The 17,460-nt window shown below is 40.5% G+C and overlaps 1 protein-coding gene across 1 annotated transcript; it reads left to right on the top strand.

Annotated features, from left to right (window-relative positions):
• The first annotated feature begins 1,073 nt into the window (after positions 1-1,073).
• On the top strand, positions 1,074-17,261 carry LOC103003959 (transmembrane and coiled-coil domain-containing protein 5B-like). Its single transcript, XM_057542075.1, is given in 13 exon segments — positions 1,074-1,108; positions 1,796-1,945; positions 2,262-2,379; positions 2,694-2,744; positions 3,310-3,378; positions 4,855-4,911; positions 5,383-5,442; positions 6,018-6,154; positions 10,969-10,996; positions 13,340-13,373; positions 15,508-15,587; positions 15,878-15,924; positions 17,063-17,261. Coding segments are annotated over 13 exon segments (1,065 nt in total).
• The last annotated feature ends 199 nt before the right edge of the window (positions 17,262-17,460 follow it).

Raw genomic sequence — 17,460 nt, 5'->3', positions numbered from 1 at the left:
TACAGGGATGACAAAGAGTCACTGCCACCCCGCCCACCCCTACCCACTATGACATGCTGCCCCACCCGGCTAGAGATGTCATGACCAGCTGTATGTGGAGAATTCAGTTATCAAGGAGATACCTTTTCTGAAAGTTCTGACATTCAGTTGGAAATCTCGGTGGGAGAAGAAGAGATTTCTGTTGTTAACAGAGATTCTTTTCTGTTGGGAAGAGAAGGGTGAGCTCAGAGGGCATCATCATGGGTTGGGTTGCCTTGTGTACACACAAGAGAGTAGATAGAAAAGGAAAATGCAGGGAGGGCTATGAAAGGAGAAGGTAGAAGAAGGAATTAAGAGGGGAATTAAAACAAAAAAGCTTCAAAGAAAAGAGAAAGGAAGAAAAGATGAAATGTGAGAGGAGATTTGGTGTTCTACTTCTCTTAGATTGGGTTCAGTCCTGAACTTTAATTTTGGTGCAGTGGAGCAGATACCATCCCTGAGAGCCCAACGTTTGTTTTTTTCCTTTCAGTAGTTATATCCTGTTGTCCATGGTACTGTTTCTGCTCCCATTTCAGGATCAACCCAGTCATAATATCTAGAGTTTGTTAAAAAGTAGGATAGATATAGACCAACAGAAATCAGCCAGCCAACTTTCTGGTACCCTCTGACTCTTCTATTATTCCTTTTTCTTAAGTATCCCTGAAGGTCAGGGTTAGAAATAAACTCTCAGTGTGTTTGCCAATAGACACCAGCTTGAGTTCTCCTAGCACTTTACCTGTGACTGGGCCAATGCAGGCAAGAAAGGGGAAAGGTAGCCAAAGTGTGAAAATTGTGAAAACAGAAAGATTCTGTACTCCAGTGGGATTCATTTATGATATTCATTTAAGAGATATGAGCTGGCTTACTGTAATTTAGCAAAATATTGCAACTGATTCTGAAATACGAGAGGGTCTAGGAGGCATGGGTTTCTTCTTGGCTCTGTCTTGCCTGGTCAAACCTTTTCCCTGCACCTTCCTGGGCCAATGACTACGTTGGACACTAGGGGCTTTGTTTCCCATAACACATGTTTGTATTAACAACTTAGGAGACCTACAATGGAAGAAGCTGGACAGGACCCATTGGATGATGTGTAAGTAATGAGAAAGAGGAGCTAGTATGGAAAGCGTCTACTACAATCCAATAAGGAAGAAAACCTCAATTGTGCAGGACATTACCTCCTCAAGCCTGGAAGCCTTCCTAGGGAGGAAAGACTTTGGTTTCAGTTCTTTGGACTTCATCATACTGGAAGTGGTGTTTTCAGAGATAGCTAATGTCTCCAAAAGCAAATCAGTCTTATTTGGGGAAAAGATCCACCCTCGTCCCTGCCCCCTACCCAGCCCATGTGCCTACCTGACTAAGGTAGAAGGTATTCAATATAACAAACTCCTTAGGAGACTCTAACAAAAGGAGACTGAAAACATTCCTCTCCCTTGCAGATATTTAAATGCTTTATAGGTGTGGCTTGGATTCCCTATACTCTGTATACATTTTTGTGAAAACAAATGTTAGAATATAATTATTCAAATGAAAAAAATATTTCTTTTGCTTCACAAAATATTTGTGTTTTAATAGGTTCCATTTATAATATTTAAAATTAAAATGTGATTTGACTCCAGGAATTTACTTTATGCAAAACACCTTAGAAATCAATTTATCATGGGAAATGATAATGTAGGGCTGGTGAGGCACAGTAACAACAGAGATGGGGGAGTAAATGAGATGACAGCTCATATGTTTTCCTGTCCTGAGTTTGGTAATGAAGATGATTCTCCTGCAGGCAGGAGATGATGGAAATACCGAAACTAGAAGTCATAAAACAGAACCTCAACTACCTGAACTCAGGCCTTGAAAAGGACCTGCAGAGACTGGATGAGGCAAATCAGGTTCTTCACAAAAAAATTCAAGAGAAAGAAGAAATCATTCAAAGGCAGGCTTTGCAGTTGGTGGGGGAAGGGCTTCTCCTCATCTGAATGTCCCTTGGGATCAAGAGGGGGTGGGAGGAAGGTTTACTTCTTTGTCCATGAATCTAGGCATGTTATTTAAATTCTGAAACTAAACAGTGGTGCCCTCAAAAGGTTTTATGTACAGATGTTTGCACTAAATTTCCACATCAAGTTGACATTTTACTGTCACCGCATTGGGTAGTCCCTTTGGCTCCCTGAGACTTTGGCTGTAGCTTCCCAAGCTGGGGTCCTGGCAGCCTCCTTAGGACTGAGCCACACCTGGGTGACACTATTTTTCAGTCTGGAAAGAGAGATTACCCTGTCAGTAGGACAAGCCAGAGAGAGGGAGGAGCTGAACCACATCATATCTGAGAAGGAGGAAGCCCTGCAGGATCTGGAATTAGAAACAGCAAAGCTGGTAAGGAGGCGTCTAGAAAAGGACTGTCAGATGTACTTTGCTCGCATTCCGCTGCTCTCTCTTTCCCAGGGCACCATCATCGCCCATCACTGCTGTGTCTGTGGATATCACAGCTGTTTAACAGAGTACTTTGGGAATGATGCACTTGGCACAGGGGTGAGGCCTGGGCTCTGTTCCCAGGTCCCCTGCGTGGGGCCAGAGTGCAATTTTCCCACTTGGTACCCTCATCGCCCAGATGGGATTTCAGTGACCGGTGAGTGGGAGGGTATGAGAGCAGAGTGGGGTTTGTTCCCTTTACCTCTTTCTTTCCCCAGGAAAAAAATAAGGAGATTCTAAGCAGGAACGTGGTAGAGCTGCAGAAGAAGGTAAGGTGGGCCCTGGGTTTTTGGGGGTCCCAGGATAAGTCCACCCTTGAAAGGAAGCTCATTTCTTAGGAATCCCAATAGAGTCGTCGTCTTCTTGAACTCTCCAGTCAGAAAGACAGGAGGAGGAGCAACCGCCAAAGTGTATGCTTGCTCCCGACTCCGCCTTCCAAATCTCTTAGAACAAACTCTGGTTAATTGATACCACCCTTTGTCCTCTGGGAATTACAGATCTGGGGTGAAAAGGCTAAAGGACTGTGGAGGGAGAGAACTGTCCCTCCCTCCCCCAACTACCCTACCCTAGTTTCTCTTCCCTCTCTCCCCACCTGCCTCACATCCTTTGTGCCGTACTTTTCATGCGCTATGGGAACAGAAAGGTCTGTCCAGCTGGCATGGAGTCAGGCAGCTTCCAGAGGGAGAAGGAGATACTTTTCTATCGAGCTTCCATCTGGGATCTGAAATAATTAATCACCATTCTGCAGTTCTGAGACCTTCAAGTCTGTCTCTATCCCACATTTTCATGTCTGGATGCCTTACTCAGTTTACAATTTGTGGGTTGGTATTTCAGATTTCAAAGAGATTTAAGAATGCTGGCCTTGATAATGAAGCCCTAAAGGAGATGCTGGCAGAATCGAAGGTGAGTAGAAAAGCAAAGCTACAGATTTGCTGGGAGATGTTGTGTCAGTTCTAAGTTTGGGGAGGAATGGCTTCCAAGGACTCCCCCAGGCTAAGTCTGTCTGTGCGCTCACAGAGGTGAGCCAATGTCCTTTGTTCCCTCTGCTTTACCCCCTGACCTGGGTGACATTCATAACTTTATCAGTCACACTCGTGGCAGAGATGACTGCAATGGCACCAAAGTGGAAGGAATTGCTCCAGAGACATCATCTATTAGTCAGTAGAACACATGTTCTGAATGCCCATCGGGACCTGCCCTCAAGAAATTTATGATCTAAATGACACACAAATACAGATAGTCAAGTAAGAAGAGAATACTAACTTCCACAATTACACAGGGATAGGTCAAGTAGTGCACCTGATTTTCCAACCCATGGCTTATAGGGCAAGGAATTTTAAAAAATTTGATCTTTTTCTTCTACCAGAATGTAAACCCAATGAAGGCATGAATTTTTGTCTGTGTTGTTCACTCCTATTTCCCCAGTGCCTAGAATAGTGTCTGGCACATGGTAGTAGCCCAGTAAATATTTGTTGGATGAATGAATGAATTGGATGCCCAAAAGAGGGCAGAAATCCTACTGAAATGCTCTCTGCAGCTTTATGTGGCAAATATGGCAATTTGGCTGAGCCCACCATGCCAGAGCCCTACTGTCCTCTTTTTCTCTGAAAAAGAGGCGGTTTTCTCTTTTGCTTTGTGATTGAGGCGGCATGTTAGTGCACCCTGTGAAGTACAAGGTGGAGGAAGGGGCTGGTACTTTGGTCAGTAAGACTGGAGGAAGGAGGGTGATTAGGTTCACAGACTGGTCAGTCAGACGACCAAGGCTTAAACATCAGCTCTGCCACTGTGTGATTTTTTTTTTAATAAATTTTATTTATTATATTTTTGGCTGCGTTTGGTCTTCGTTGCTGCATGCAGGCTTTCTCTAGTTGTGGCGAGCGGAGGCTACTCTTCATTGCAGTGCACAGACTTCTCACTGCGGTGGCTTCTCTTGTTGCGGAGCACGGGCTCTAGGCACGCAGGCTTCAGTAGTTGTGGCACGTGGGCTCAGTAGTTGTGGCTCGCGGGCTCTAGAGTGCAGGCTCAGTAGTTGTGGCGCACAGGCTTAGTTGCTCCGCAGCATGTGGGATCTTCCCGGACCAGGGCTCGAACCTGTGTTCCCTGCATTGGCAGGCGGATTCTTAACCACTGCGCCACCGGGGAAGCCCCCACTGTGTGACTTTTAAACAAGTTATGCACTTAACCTCTCCTTGCCATTGTCTTCTCTCCTGTAAAATGGGGCCAATAATAGCCCATTCCACATTGTCATAGTCTGTCCTCACTATATAATAGCCATTATTATCATGCTCGTTGCCAGCCTGGAGGGAGGATGAATATTACCCATTTGCCTTCCACTAAGAATGCTATCAACTTTTTTCTGTCACTCGCTGTCTTCCGTAGGTGAGACTACAAAAGTCAACAGAATCCTGTGCAAATCAAGAGAAGGAACTGGTCAAGGTAGAGGCAGTCTCCTCCATTGAGGATCTGTTCAGGATACAGATGGGCGAGAACCCCAAAGGTCTTAGAAACAGAACAGCTTGAGGCACAGGAGGGGAGGGAGCAAGAATTTCTGATTCACCTGCAGGTGAAGGGAAAGAAAGTTTATATTAAAAGTACTGGTCTTACCATTTCTTAAACACCCCTCTACCTCAAATACTAAATACTATTGTTGAAGCCCAAACTTAAGTGTCCTGAAACATCTGATGTCTCACCTGAGAGGCATATGAGAACCTAGGCAAACAACATCCTTTGTTCAAAATTAGACCCTGCCCATGAATGATGAGATCACCACTTTGTGACATGGTTACTTTCCCTAGTAAGAAGTTGCTAGGTAACCAGCCAAATATCCAGTGCTCTAGTTGGGAGTAGCCAAGGCTTGGTTGGTTGCGATTTAATCCATGAAATTTGTTAATTCTCTTTTCTTTCTAGATAGAGAGTGACTACCAATCTGTGTATCAGCTCTGTGAGGACCAGGCCCACTACATAAAGGTACACTGCCTCTGAGGAAAAGTCAGAGTAGAGGCAGAATTTTTCCAATGCCATGGATACCTCGGTTTCTCATTAAGGCTAAAATCTGCCACTGGGGAAAATGCCATTTATCCAGCAGTAGCAACAACAACAAAACAGACGTATGTTAAGGATTTATCTTGTGCTGGGCACTGGCACATACAGTATTTTTAAGCAATCAACATACAGTATTTTTCTCAATCAGTTTTTCTAGTAACTCTTTGGGGATGATATCGTTATGATCAAGAGGACACAGGTTCAAAGGAGTTTGATAATGTGCTCTGAAAACATAGCTAGTAAGTGTGAGAGCTGGGATTTGAATCCAAGCAGGCTCCAAAGAGAGAATTCGTTTTTCTTTTTTTCCATGTGTATCCATCCAGTGACTAATATCTCCTAATTTTTATTAGAACATCTTCCTAGTTGTGTGTGCACATTCATGCGTGGACCATTTGGAATATTAGGAGTTAGTCTTGGGAGAAGCTTTTTATCAGTGACATTGAAATGAAATATACAGAAATTCTTGATTATGATCAATATATTTTTCTTTCCATGGGAAGAAATACCAGGAAGTTCTGAGGCAGATGGAAAAGGAAAAGGAGGTGCTGCTTCTTGAAAAAGAAGTGTAAGTTTGGGAAAATGGGCTGAAGTTACAGTCTCCGGGTGGTCTTTGAAGGGCAGAGTACTTCTCAGACCAGTTCATGTCACTATAAATAGCCACCACCAAGTTACCCTTGTCAACTTCTGCTACGTGTTCTGTACTGAAAACTCATCGGCATTCAGGCTTCTCTCTTGCCTTTCTCGGCAACTGGTCTCTCTTTTTATGTTCTTTTCATGTGTCCTCAGTTGAGTGTTATTCTTGAAAATTGATTGTGCTGACCCGTTTCCCAGGACATGGTGAACCCACCACACTGACTGGGGGCCCCAGTGATACCCATTTACGTACGATCTGTAACCATAGACTTGTATGGTTTAGGACTGGCCACACTTTCCTTTGTTTGCTTATACTTTTTAATTGTGTTATGTATTATATAATGTAATATACATAGACTGCACAAATCTTAAGTGGTGTGTTAAATATCACTCAGATCAAGACACAGAACATTTCAAGTATCCCAGAAATCTCCCCTGTGCCCTCTTCTCAGTCAATATTCCTTGCAAAGGTAACCACAATTCTGATGTCTATCATTTTTATGGGTTTTATATGATCTTGAAAATTATGTAAATTCAATATGTTCTCATCTCTGGCTTTCACTGAGATTCATCCACACTGCTACATGCCCCTGTGGTTTGTCCTTTTCATAGCTGTATAGTATTGCATTGTAGGAATATGGCCCAATTTATCTATTTTGCCATTTATTAACACTTTGGTTATTTCCAGTTTGGGGCTATTCAACTAAAGCTGCTATAAACATTCTTGTGCATGTCTTTTGGTGGACACATGCACTCATTTCTTTCGGTTTTATACCAAGGAGTGGAATTGCTGGGTCATAGAGTATACATATCTTCAGCTTTACTAGACAAAACCAAACAGTTTTCCAAAGTGGATGTACCAACATCTCCTCCCACAAGAATCTATACTAGTTCTAGTTATTCTGCTTCCTCATGTACACTTGGTATTTACAGCCTTTTTAATTTTAGCCACTCTGGCAGGAGTGTAGTGATACCTAATTTTGATTTTAATGATGCATTTCATTACTGATTATTAATGATGTTGTATATCTTTTCAAATGCTTACTGGAAGTTTGTATATCCTCTTTTATAATACATCTTTTGCCTATATTTGAGAGATTGTCAGTCTTTTTCTTATTGCTTTGTAGGAGTTCCTTATTTTTTTTCATACGGTCCTCTGTCAGATATAGCTATTGCAGTCATTTCTATGGCGTTTCTGTTTTACTCTCTTAATAGAATTTTTTGACAAACACTTTCTTAATTTTAAGGAAATCTAATCCATCAATTTTTTTCTTTTTTTGTGCAGTGCTTTATTTAGGTCTTAAAACTATTCTCTTATGCTTTCCCCTAGAATTTTTTTGTTTGTTTTACCTTTGACTCTTAGGTTTACATTCATCTGGAATTTGTTTTTTCCTATGGTGTGAGGTAGAGATCAAGATTCATTCTTTTGTGTGTGTGCATAGCCAGTTGGCCCAGCACTATTTATTTAAAAGAGCATGCATTTTCAGTGGTGCCTCGTTTTATTTCAGGTGACGTATATGTGTGAGTCTCTTTCTGGATACTTTATTCTGTACCGTTAGTCTAAGCCTCTATTCTTGTGCCAATACTACAATGTTTTAATTCCTATAGCTTTATAATTAGTCGTGATTTACCATAGCTTAAGTCCTGCAATGGTTTGTTGTTCTTCAAGACTATATTGGCTATTTTTTCTTTAATATTTATTTTATTTATTTTTCTTTTTTCAACATCTTTATTAGAATATAATTGCTTTGTAATGGTGTGTTAGTTTCTGCTTTATAACAAAGTGAATCAGCTATACATACACCTATATCCCCATATCTCCTCCCTCTTGCATCTCCTCCCACCCTCCCTTTCCCACCCCTCTAGGTGGTCACAAAGCACAGAGCTGATCTCCCTGTGCTATGTGGCTGCTTCCCACTAGCTATCTATTTTACATTTGGTAGTATATATTAGTCCATGCCACTCTCTCACTTAATCCCAGCTTACCCTTCCCCCTCCCCATGTCCTCAAGTCCATTCTCTACATCTGTGTCTTTATTCCTGTCCTTCCCCTAGGTTCTTCAGAACCACTTTTTTTTTTTTTTAGATTTCATATATATGTGTTAGCATATGGTATTTGTTTTTCTCTTTCTGACTTACTTCATTCTGTATGACAGACTCTAGGTCCACCCACCTCACTACAAATAACTCAAATTCGTTTCTTTTTATGGCTGAGTAGTATTCCATTGTATATATGTGACACATCTTCTTTATCCATTCATCTGTCGATGGACACTTAGGTTGCTTCCATGTCCTGGCTATTGTAAGTAGAGCTGCAATGAACATTGTGGTACATGACTCTTTTTGAATTATGGTTTTCTCAGGGTATATGCCCAGTAGTGGGATTGCTGGGTCATATGGTAGTTCTATTTTTAGTTTTTTAAGGAACCTCCATACTGTTCTCCATAGTGGCTGTATCAATTTACTTTCCCACCAACAGTGCAAGAGGGTTCCCTTTTCTCCACACCCTCTCCAGCATTTATTTTTTGTAGATTTTTTGATGATGGCCATTCTGACTGGTGTGAGGTGATACCTCATTGTAGTTTTGATTTGCATTTCTCTAATGATTAGTGATGTTGAGCAGCCTTTCATGTGTTTGTTGGCAATCTGTATATCTTCTTTGGAGAAATGTCTACTTAGGTCTTCTGCCCATTTTTGGATTGGGTTGTTTGTTTTTTTTGATATTGAGCTGCATGAGTTGCTTGTACGTTTTGGAGATTAATCCTTTGTCATTTGCTTCATTTGCAAATATTTTCTCCCATTCTGAGGGTTGTCTTTTCATCTTGTTTATGGTTTCCTTTGTTGTGCAAAAGCTTTTAAGTTTCATTAGGTCCCATTTGTTTATTTTTGTTTTTATTTCCATTTCTCTAGGAGGTGGGTCAAAAAGGATCTTGCTGTGATTTATGTCATAGACTGTTCTGCCTATGTTTTCCTCTAAGATTTTTATACTGTCTGGCCTTACATTTAGGTCTTTAGTCCATTTTGAGTTTATTTTTGTGTATGGTGTTAGGGAGTATTTTAATTTCATTCTTTTACATGTAGCTGTCCAGTTTTCCCAGCACCACTTATTGAGGAGACTGTCTTTTCTCCATTGTGTATTCTTGCCTCCTTTATCAAAAATAAGGTGACCATATGTGCGTGGGTTTATCTCTGGGCTATCTATCCTGTTCCATTGATCTGTATTTCTGTTTTTGTGCCAGGACCATACTGTCTTGATTAATGTAGCTTTATAGTGTAGTCTGAAGTCAGGGAGCCTGATTCCTGCTGCTCCGTTTTTCTTTCTCAAGATTGATTTGGCTATTCAGGGTCTTTTGTGTTTCCATACAAATTGTGAAATTTTTTGTTCTAGTTCTGTGAAAAATGCCATTGGTGGTTTCATAGGGATTGCACTGAATCTGTAGATTGCTTTGGGTAGTATAGTCATTGTCACAATGTTGTATAGTAATGTAATGTATAGTATCATGTCATCTGCAAACAGTGACAGCTTTACTTCTTCTTTTCCAATTTGGATTCCTTTTATTTATTTTTCTTCTCTGATTGCTGTGGCTAAAACTTCCAAAACTATGTTGAAGAGTTTTGTGAGAGTGGGCAACCTTGTCTTGTTCCTGATCTTAGTGGAAATGGTTTCAGTTTTTCACTATTGAGAACGATGTTGGCTGTGGGTTTGTCATATATGGCCTTTATTATGTTGAAGTAAGTTCCCTCTATGCCTACGTTCTGAAGAGTGTTTATCATAAACGAGTGTTGAATTTTGTCGAAAGCTTTTTCTGCATCTATTGAAATGATCATATGGTTTTTATCCTTCAATTCTTTAATATGGTGTATCACATTGATTGATTTGCGTATACTGAAGAATCCTTGCATTCTTGGGATAAACCCCACTTGATCATGGTGTATGATCCATTTAATGTGCAGTTGGATTCTGTTTGCTAGTATTTTGTTGAGGATTTTTGCCTCTATCTTCATCAGTGATATTGGTCTCTAGTTTTCCTTCTTTGTGACATCTTTGTCTGGTTTTGGTATAAGGGTGATGGTGGCCTCGTAGAATGAGTTTGGGAGTGTTCCTCCCTCTGCAATATTTTGGAAGGATTTGAGAAGGATAGTTGTTAGCTCTTCTCTAAATGTTTGATAGAATTCACCTGTGAAGTCATCCGGTCCTGGGCTTTTGTCTGTTGGAAGATTTTTAATCACAGCCTCAATTTCAGTGCTTGTGATTGGTCTGTTTATATTTTCTATTTCTTCCTGGTTCAGTCTCGGAAGGTTGTGCTTTTCTAAGAATGTGTCCATTTCTTCCAAGTTGTCCATTTTATTGGCATAGAGTTGCTTGTTGTAATCTCTCATGATCTTTTGTATCTCTGCAGTGTCAGTTGTTACTTCTTTTTCATTTCTAATTCTATTGATTTGAGTTTTTTCCCTTCTTTTCTTGCTGAGTCTGGCTAATGGTTTATCAATTTTGTTTATCTTCTCAAAGAACCAGATTTTAGTTTTATTGATCTTTGCTATTGTTTCCTTCATTTCTTTTTCATTTATTTCTGATCTGATCTTTATGATTTCTTTCCGTCTGCTAACTTTGGGGGTTTTTTGTTCTCCTTTATCTAATTGCTTTAGGTGTAAGTTTAGGTAGTTTATTTGAGATGTTTCTTGTTTCTTGAGGTAGATTGTATTGCTATAAACTTCCCTCTTAGAACTGCTTTTGCTGCATCCCATAGGTTTTGGGTCGTTGTGTTTTCATTGTCATTTGTTTCTAGGTATTTTTTGATTTCCTCTTTGATTTCTTCAGTGATCTCTTGGTTATTAAGTAGTGTATTGTTTAGCTTCCATGTGTTTGTAGTTTTTACAGATTTTTTTCCTGTAATTGATATCTAGTCTCATAGCGTTGTGGTGGGAAAAGATACTTGATACGATTTCAATTTTCTTGAATTTACCAAGGCTTGATTTGTGACCCAACATATGATCTATCTTGGAGAATGTTCCATGAGCACTTGAGAAGAAAGTGTATTCTGTTGTTTTTGGATGGAATGTCCTATAAATATCAATTAAGTCCATCTTGTTTAATATGTCATTTAAAGCTTGTGTTTCCTTATTTATTTTCATTTTGGATGATCTGTCCATTGGTGAAAGTGGGGTGTTAAAGTCCCCTACTATGAGTGTGTTACTGTCGATTTCCCATTTTATGGCTGTTAGCATTTGCCTTATGTATTGAGGTGCTCCTATGTTGGGTGCATAAATATTTACAATTGTTATATCTTCTTCTTGGATTGATCCCTTGGTCATTATGTAGTGTCCTTATTTCTCTCTTGAAATAGTCTTTATTTTAAAGTCTATTTCATCTGATAGGAGAATTGCTACTCCAGCTTTCTTTGGATTTCCATTTGCATGGAATATGTTTTTCCACCCCCTCACTTTCAGTCTGTATGTGTCCCTAGGTCTGAAGTGGGTCTCTTGTAGACAGCATATACACGGGTCTTGTTTTTGTATCCATTCAGCCAGTCTATGTCTTTTGGTTGGAGCATTTAATCCATTTACATTTAAGGTACTTATCAATATGTATGTTCCTATTACCATTTTCTTAATTGTTTTTGGTTTGTTATTGTAGGTCTTTTCCTTCTCTTGTGTTTCCTACCTAGAGAAGTTCCTTTAGCATTTGTTGTAAAGCTGGTTTGGTGGTGCTGAATTCTCTTAGCTTTTGCTTGTCTGTAAAGGTTTTAATTTCTCCGTTAAATCTGAATGAGTTCCTTGCTGGGTAGAGTAATCTTGGTTGTAGGTTATTCCCCTTCATCACTTTAAATATGTCCTGCCACTCCCTTCTGGCTTGCAGAGTTTCTGCTGAAAGATCAGCTGTTAACCTTATGGGGATTCCCTTGTATGGTATTTGTTTCTTTTCCCTTGCTGCTTTTAATATTTTTTCTTTGTATTTAATTCTTGATAGTTTGAATAATATGTGTCTTGGTGTATTTCTCCTTGGATTTACCCTGTATGGAACTCTCTGCCCTTCCTGGACTTGATTAATTATTTCCCTTCCCATATTAGGGAAGTTTTCAACTATAATCTCTTCAAATATTTTCTCAGTCCCTTTCTTTTTCTCTTCTTCTTCTGGGACCCCGATAATTCGAATGTTGGTGCATTTAATGTTGTCCCAGAGTTCTCTGAGACTGTCCTCAATTCTTTTCATTCTTTTTTCTTTATTCTCCTCTGCAGTAGTTATTTCCACTATTTTATCTTCCAGGTCACTTATCTGTTTTTCTGCCTCAGTTATTCTGCTATTGATTCCTTCTAGAGAATTTTTAATTTCATTTATTGTGTTGTTCATCATTGTTTGTTTGCTCTTTAGTTCTTCTAGGTCCTTGTTAAACATTTCTTGTATTTTCTCCATTCTATTTCCAAGATTTTGGATCATCTATACTATCATTACTCTGAATTCTTTTTCAGGTAGACCGCCTACTTCCTCTTCCTTTGTTTGGTCTGGTGTTTTTTTACCTTGCTCCTTTATCTGCTGCGTGTTTCTCTGTCTTCTCTTTTTGCTTAACTTACTTTGTTTGGGGGTCTTTTTCACAGGCTGCAGGTTCGTAGTTCCCATTGTTTTTGCTGTCTTCCCCCAGAGGCTAAGATTTGTTCAGTGGGTTGTGTAGGCTTCCTGGAGGGGACTGGTGCCTGTGTTCTGGAGGATGAGGCTGGATCTTGTCTTTCTGGTGGGCAGGACCGCGTCCAGTGGTGTGTTTTGGGGTGCCTGTGACCTTATTATGATTTTAGGCAGCCTCTGCTGCCTAAAATCTTTGCTAATGGATGGGGTTGTGTTCCTGTCTTACTAGTCGTTTGGCATGGGGTGTCCAGCACTGTAGCTTGCTGGTGGTTGAGTGGAGCTGTGTCTTTGCATTGAGATGGAGATCTCTGGGAGAGCTCTCGCCGTTTAATATTATGTGGAGCCGGGAGGTCTCTGGTGGACCAATGTCCTGAATTCAGCTATCCCACCTCAGAGGCACAGGCCTGACATCCGGCCGGAGCACCAAGACCCTGTTGGCCACATTACTCAGAAGAAAAGGGAGAAAAAAAGAAAGAAAGAAAGAAAAGAAAAGAAAGTAAAATAGAATAAAATAAAGTTATTAAAATAAATAATAATTATTAAAAATTAAAAAATTGTTTAATAAAAAAAGAAAAAAAAAAAGAAAGGGAGAGCAACCAAACCAAAATACAAATCCACCAATGATGACAAGCCCTAAAAACTATACTAAAAAAAAACCCAAAGAACAAAAAAAACGGACACACAGAACACTTATCTTGGCTATTTTTGGCCCTTTGTTTAGTTTTTTAAATGTTTATTTTATTTATTTATTTATTTATTTATTTATTTATTTATTTATTTATTTATTTTGGCTGTGTTGGGTCTTTGTTGCTGCACGCGGGCTTTCTCTAGTTTTGGCAAGCAGGGGCTATTCTTTATTGCAGCGTGCGGGCTTCTCATTGCGGTGGCATCTCTTGTTGCAGAGCACAAGCTCTAGGGCACGTGGGCTTCAGTAGTTGTAGCATGTGGGCTCAGCAGTTGTGGCTTGCAAGCTCTAGAGCACAGGGTCAGTAGTTGTGGCGCACAGGCTTAGTTGCTCCACGGTATGTGGGATCTTCCTGTACAAGGGATCCAACCTGTGTCCCCTGCATTGGCAGGCAGATTCTTAACCACTGCGTCACTAAGGAAGTCCCTACTTTTTGGCCCTTTGAATTTCCATATAAATTTTAAAACTAGTTTTTCAATTTCTACCAAAAAAAAAACTTGCTGAGATCTTGATTGCAATTACATGGAATCTACAGATTAATTTGGAGGCTAATTAATATCTAAACAACATTGAGTTTTCCAAGCCATGAACATTATTATCCCTCCATGTATTTAGATCTTCGTTAATTTTTCATAAACATGTTTTATAGTTTTCTGTAGTGTGCTTGTGCCTCTTTTATCATCTTTCATCAGATTTATTCTTAGGTATTTGATATTTTTGATTTTATTGTAAATAAGATATTTGTTAATTTGATTTTCTAATGGATTACTGATAGTATATAGAAATACAATTGGTTTATAGATTCAGTTGACACTTGAACAACATGGGGGCTAGGGACACAAATCCTCTGCACAGTTGAAAATTCATGTACTACTATCCCTCAAAAACAAAGGAATTGATGAATGACTCACCCAAGGGCAGGAAGCTGAAACAGTTTGAATAGATAGACTCAGGACTCCAACACTTCCTTCGATTTTTCCCCTTATGGTCTTAAACTCCAATCCCTGTCTCCTCAGCCAATTGATGCTGCCACTTGCTCCTTGGACTCTATTCCCTGTACCACAAATTGGCAAGTGCCCTTGGGGAAAAGCCTTGAACGCATGAGGAGCTTACCTCAGTAAGCTTTACTTTGCTCAGGGTTTGTATCCCCTCGTCCTCTGACTGCATTCCTCAATGCACTCAAATGGCTTTTTTATGTATTTTGTCCAGTTTTTATGGTTGCTTGTAGAGTTGGACTAGCCTGATACAAGCTATTCCATCATGGCCAGAATGTGGAGTCTGTGTCACTTCTCCCCTTTCTTCTCTATTTGATGATTACAAAAAGATTCCCATGTAAAGCCTAGTAAGTTTTTACTGGATCTGACCCTCCGGCAGGAAACAGCTCTAAACTCTGAACAATGAAACAAGAGAAGTGAACAGACAATTGGAAGGCACTGGAGAGTGAATAAAACCAAGCAGATTCTGAGGGGTGGTTGACACTTGGAAGAAGGGAAAGGCAGGAGGTGATTTCCCCATTTTATCACTTTTAGCCTGAGGGCAAGCTAAACTTGGTGTGTGAGGGTCAACTAAAATACCTTGAGAAAACTTAGTCTTTCTGGGCTAGAAAATAGAGGATAGAGTTTGGGGTAGTCAAACTGCTGGATAAAAAACAGTGAGCCAGAGATGGAGAGCCTCAAATTTTGTCTAAACTTGGCCCAAATCGCAGGCTGACCTCCAAAACCATGCATGCCCAGGGCATTCTGTGAACAGCCCAGCTGAGGATATCAGACTCAAACTGAGGTTTGAACTGCCACCAGAAGACAGACATTTTGCAGTATGAATCCAACATCAGGGTTGCGTCATGTTACTTTTCATTGATTGTCTTTTCTCTTGAGAATGGACCACAAGTTCTTGGTTTCTTTGTACATTGACCAATTATAAATTTTGAATATTGTACATTGTGAATGTTATCAAGAATCTAGGAAATAAATCATAGATGTTGCATGACTTAGAAAATCACCTTTCATCAGTCCCATGTACTATGTTACTTAATTCTTGGATCTGATCTTTCTCACCCAGGTTCAAAGCCCAGAACAACTCCTCCCAAATAGTGAAACCGGGGTCAGTTCTGGTGGAGACCACCCAAAGCAACATGGTAAGTCTTCCTTGTCCCAAACTGGAGTTTCCTCTATCCCTTCCTCCCCTGGCTTCGCTCCTCCTGCCCCCTGCCATGGTGGGGGGGGTGGGGGTGCAGGGGGCAGGAAGAGCGAAGAGTTAGGAAATAGAGTTAGGAAATAATGAGGCTCAGTACCTTGCTTCACACCATGGCAGCTAGCATGTGGCAGAGCCAGTGACTTCTGGGTCAAGCTCTCTAGCCACCCTGCTATACTGCCTCTCTGTGAGCACATGAACAGGCACACCTGTGGCTTTTATTGCTTCTCACAGGAGAAGACCATCATTAAGAAACAGAAGAGAATCTTTTGGTACAGCAGGTAAGTGGTAGAATCTTGGGTTTTTTTGTTTTTTTTTTCCTGGTCTAGGTCATCTTCACTCCGTAGAAGTAAGTAACTTGGTAAGGGCATATGGAGTGAGGATTAACATAGCCACCAACCAGAAAATATCAGGCAGCCCCGGATTTATCCTAACTCTTCCTTCCTTGTTTTCTGAAAACCAGAGTTATACAGGACTTGGTGGCTGGAAAAGTGGCTATTTTTGAGAAGTTCAAGATGAAGCTGGCTGGTTGCATTTTTGTTTCAATTTCCATTCTTACAACCCATAGTAGGGCCCCTTTCTGTTTTTCAGATCCTAAATCTGATAGTCTGCTCTCCTCTTTGCCAGAAAGAGAGTTAAGGGTGCATTAATTTTCTTAGTTCTTTTATTGCAGGCTGAAAATTTTTTTTAAAAAAATTACTTGAACTCTCCAGGCCTTTTCTTTTTTAATTTTTGAAACAAGGAGACTAACTCTAAAATACTCCATGTGGCACTTTAACAAAAAGCTTCAATTTATGCCATTCCAATATAGTTAAAGACTGAAAGCCTTAGGTTAGTTTTCCAGGTGGAATTTTCTTGGGTGTACACAAGAAAACACACACACACAGGTGCGCACACACACACAATCTATTATTATTTAAGTTGGTTTCTTTTGGTACTTGATGTTTAGAAAAAAATCAACCTTAACCATTTTATGTGGATGTTAATATCAGAGATGGCCCAGACTTATTTCAAGCTCTAGAACTGCTTTCTATAGTGGGCCTGAAGAGGGCCACTGATCATGAGACTCATAAGTGTGACAGTCCTGGACCTTTCCTGACAACCTCCACAAAGGCCTGCGTATATAGTACCTGGAAGGTCTTATTCTTCTGCACCTTCAACTCTTCTGTGTGGACATCTATTCTGTTGGAGGGCTTAAATGTCAGGAGGGCTGTATTCAATTCCTTACCACCACATCAATATTTTCCTGTTATCACCTATCCCCTACCCTCACCCTTTGTGTCTCCATTCCCCACTTCCCCATCGGGTTGGCCTGAAGAAAGCAATTCATCAGTCATTTATAAGTGTGAAGTTCACCTCCTGCGGCTGGATCCTGGGCTATCTTTTTCCCCCATGCTAACGATGAATGTCTCTTTGCAGGTATCTCAGGTATCTTGTCTTCATGGTCATGATCTTCATTAGGCTGCTGGGTTATGTGCTTTTCTACCTGCAGTACATAAACCCAGACCTCCTTGTGGATGCTCTGCCCATGGTAATGAGCAGAGACACCTTGAAGAGGCTGAGGGACATCTTATTTCCCTTCCTCACTCTAGAGGTAGAAGAACTTCTACCACATTAGTCCGGAGTGACCTGGGGGCTTCACACTGCACCCAAGTGGAGAGGGGGGCATGGCTGTGGCCCCAAGTGGGGGATGGGCCAGAAAGGAAGTGGAGCTTTGACTCAGAGCTGCTGCTTTGACATCTGACCTCTTCATTTCATTCTCTTCCCTCGCTTTATCTCCGGAGTGTTTCTCTTTCAAATAAAAAATATGTTTGATC

Source organism: Balaenoptera acutorostrata, chromosome 3 (assembly GCF_949987535.1).
Source record: "Balaenoptera acutorostrata chromosome 3, mBalAcu1.1, whole genome shotgun sequence".
Classification (NCBI taxonomy): Eukaryota; Metazoa; Chordata; class Mammalia; order Artiodactyla; family Balaenopteridae; genus Balaenoptera; species Balaenoptera acutorostrata.
This window is presented reverse-complemented; position numbering and strand designations above follow the sequence as displayed.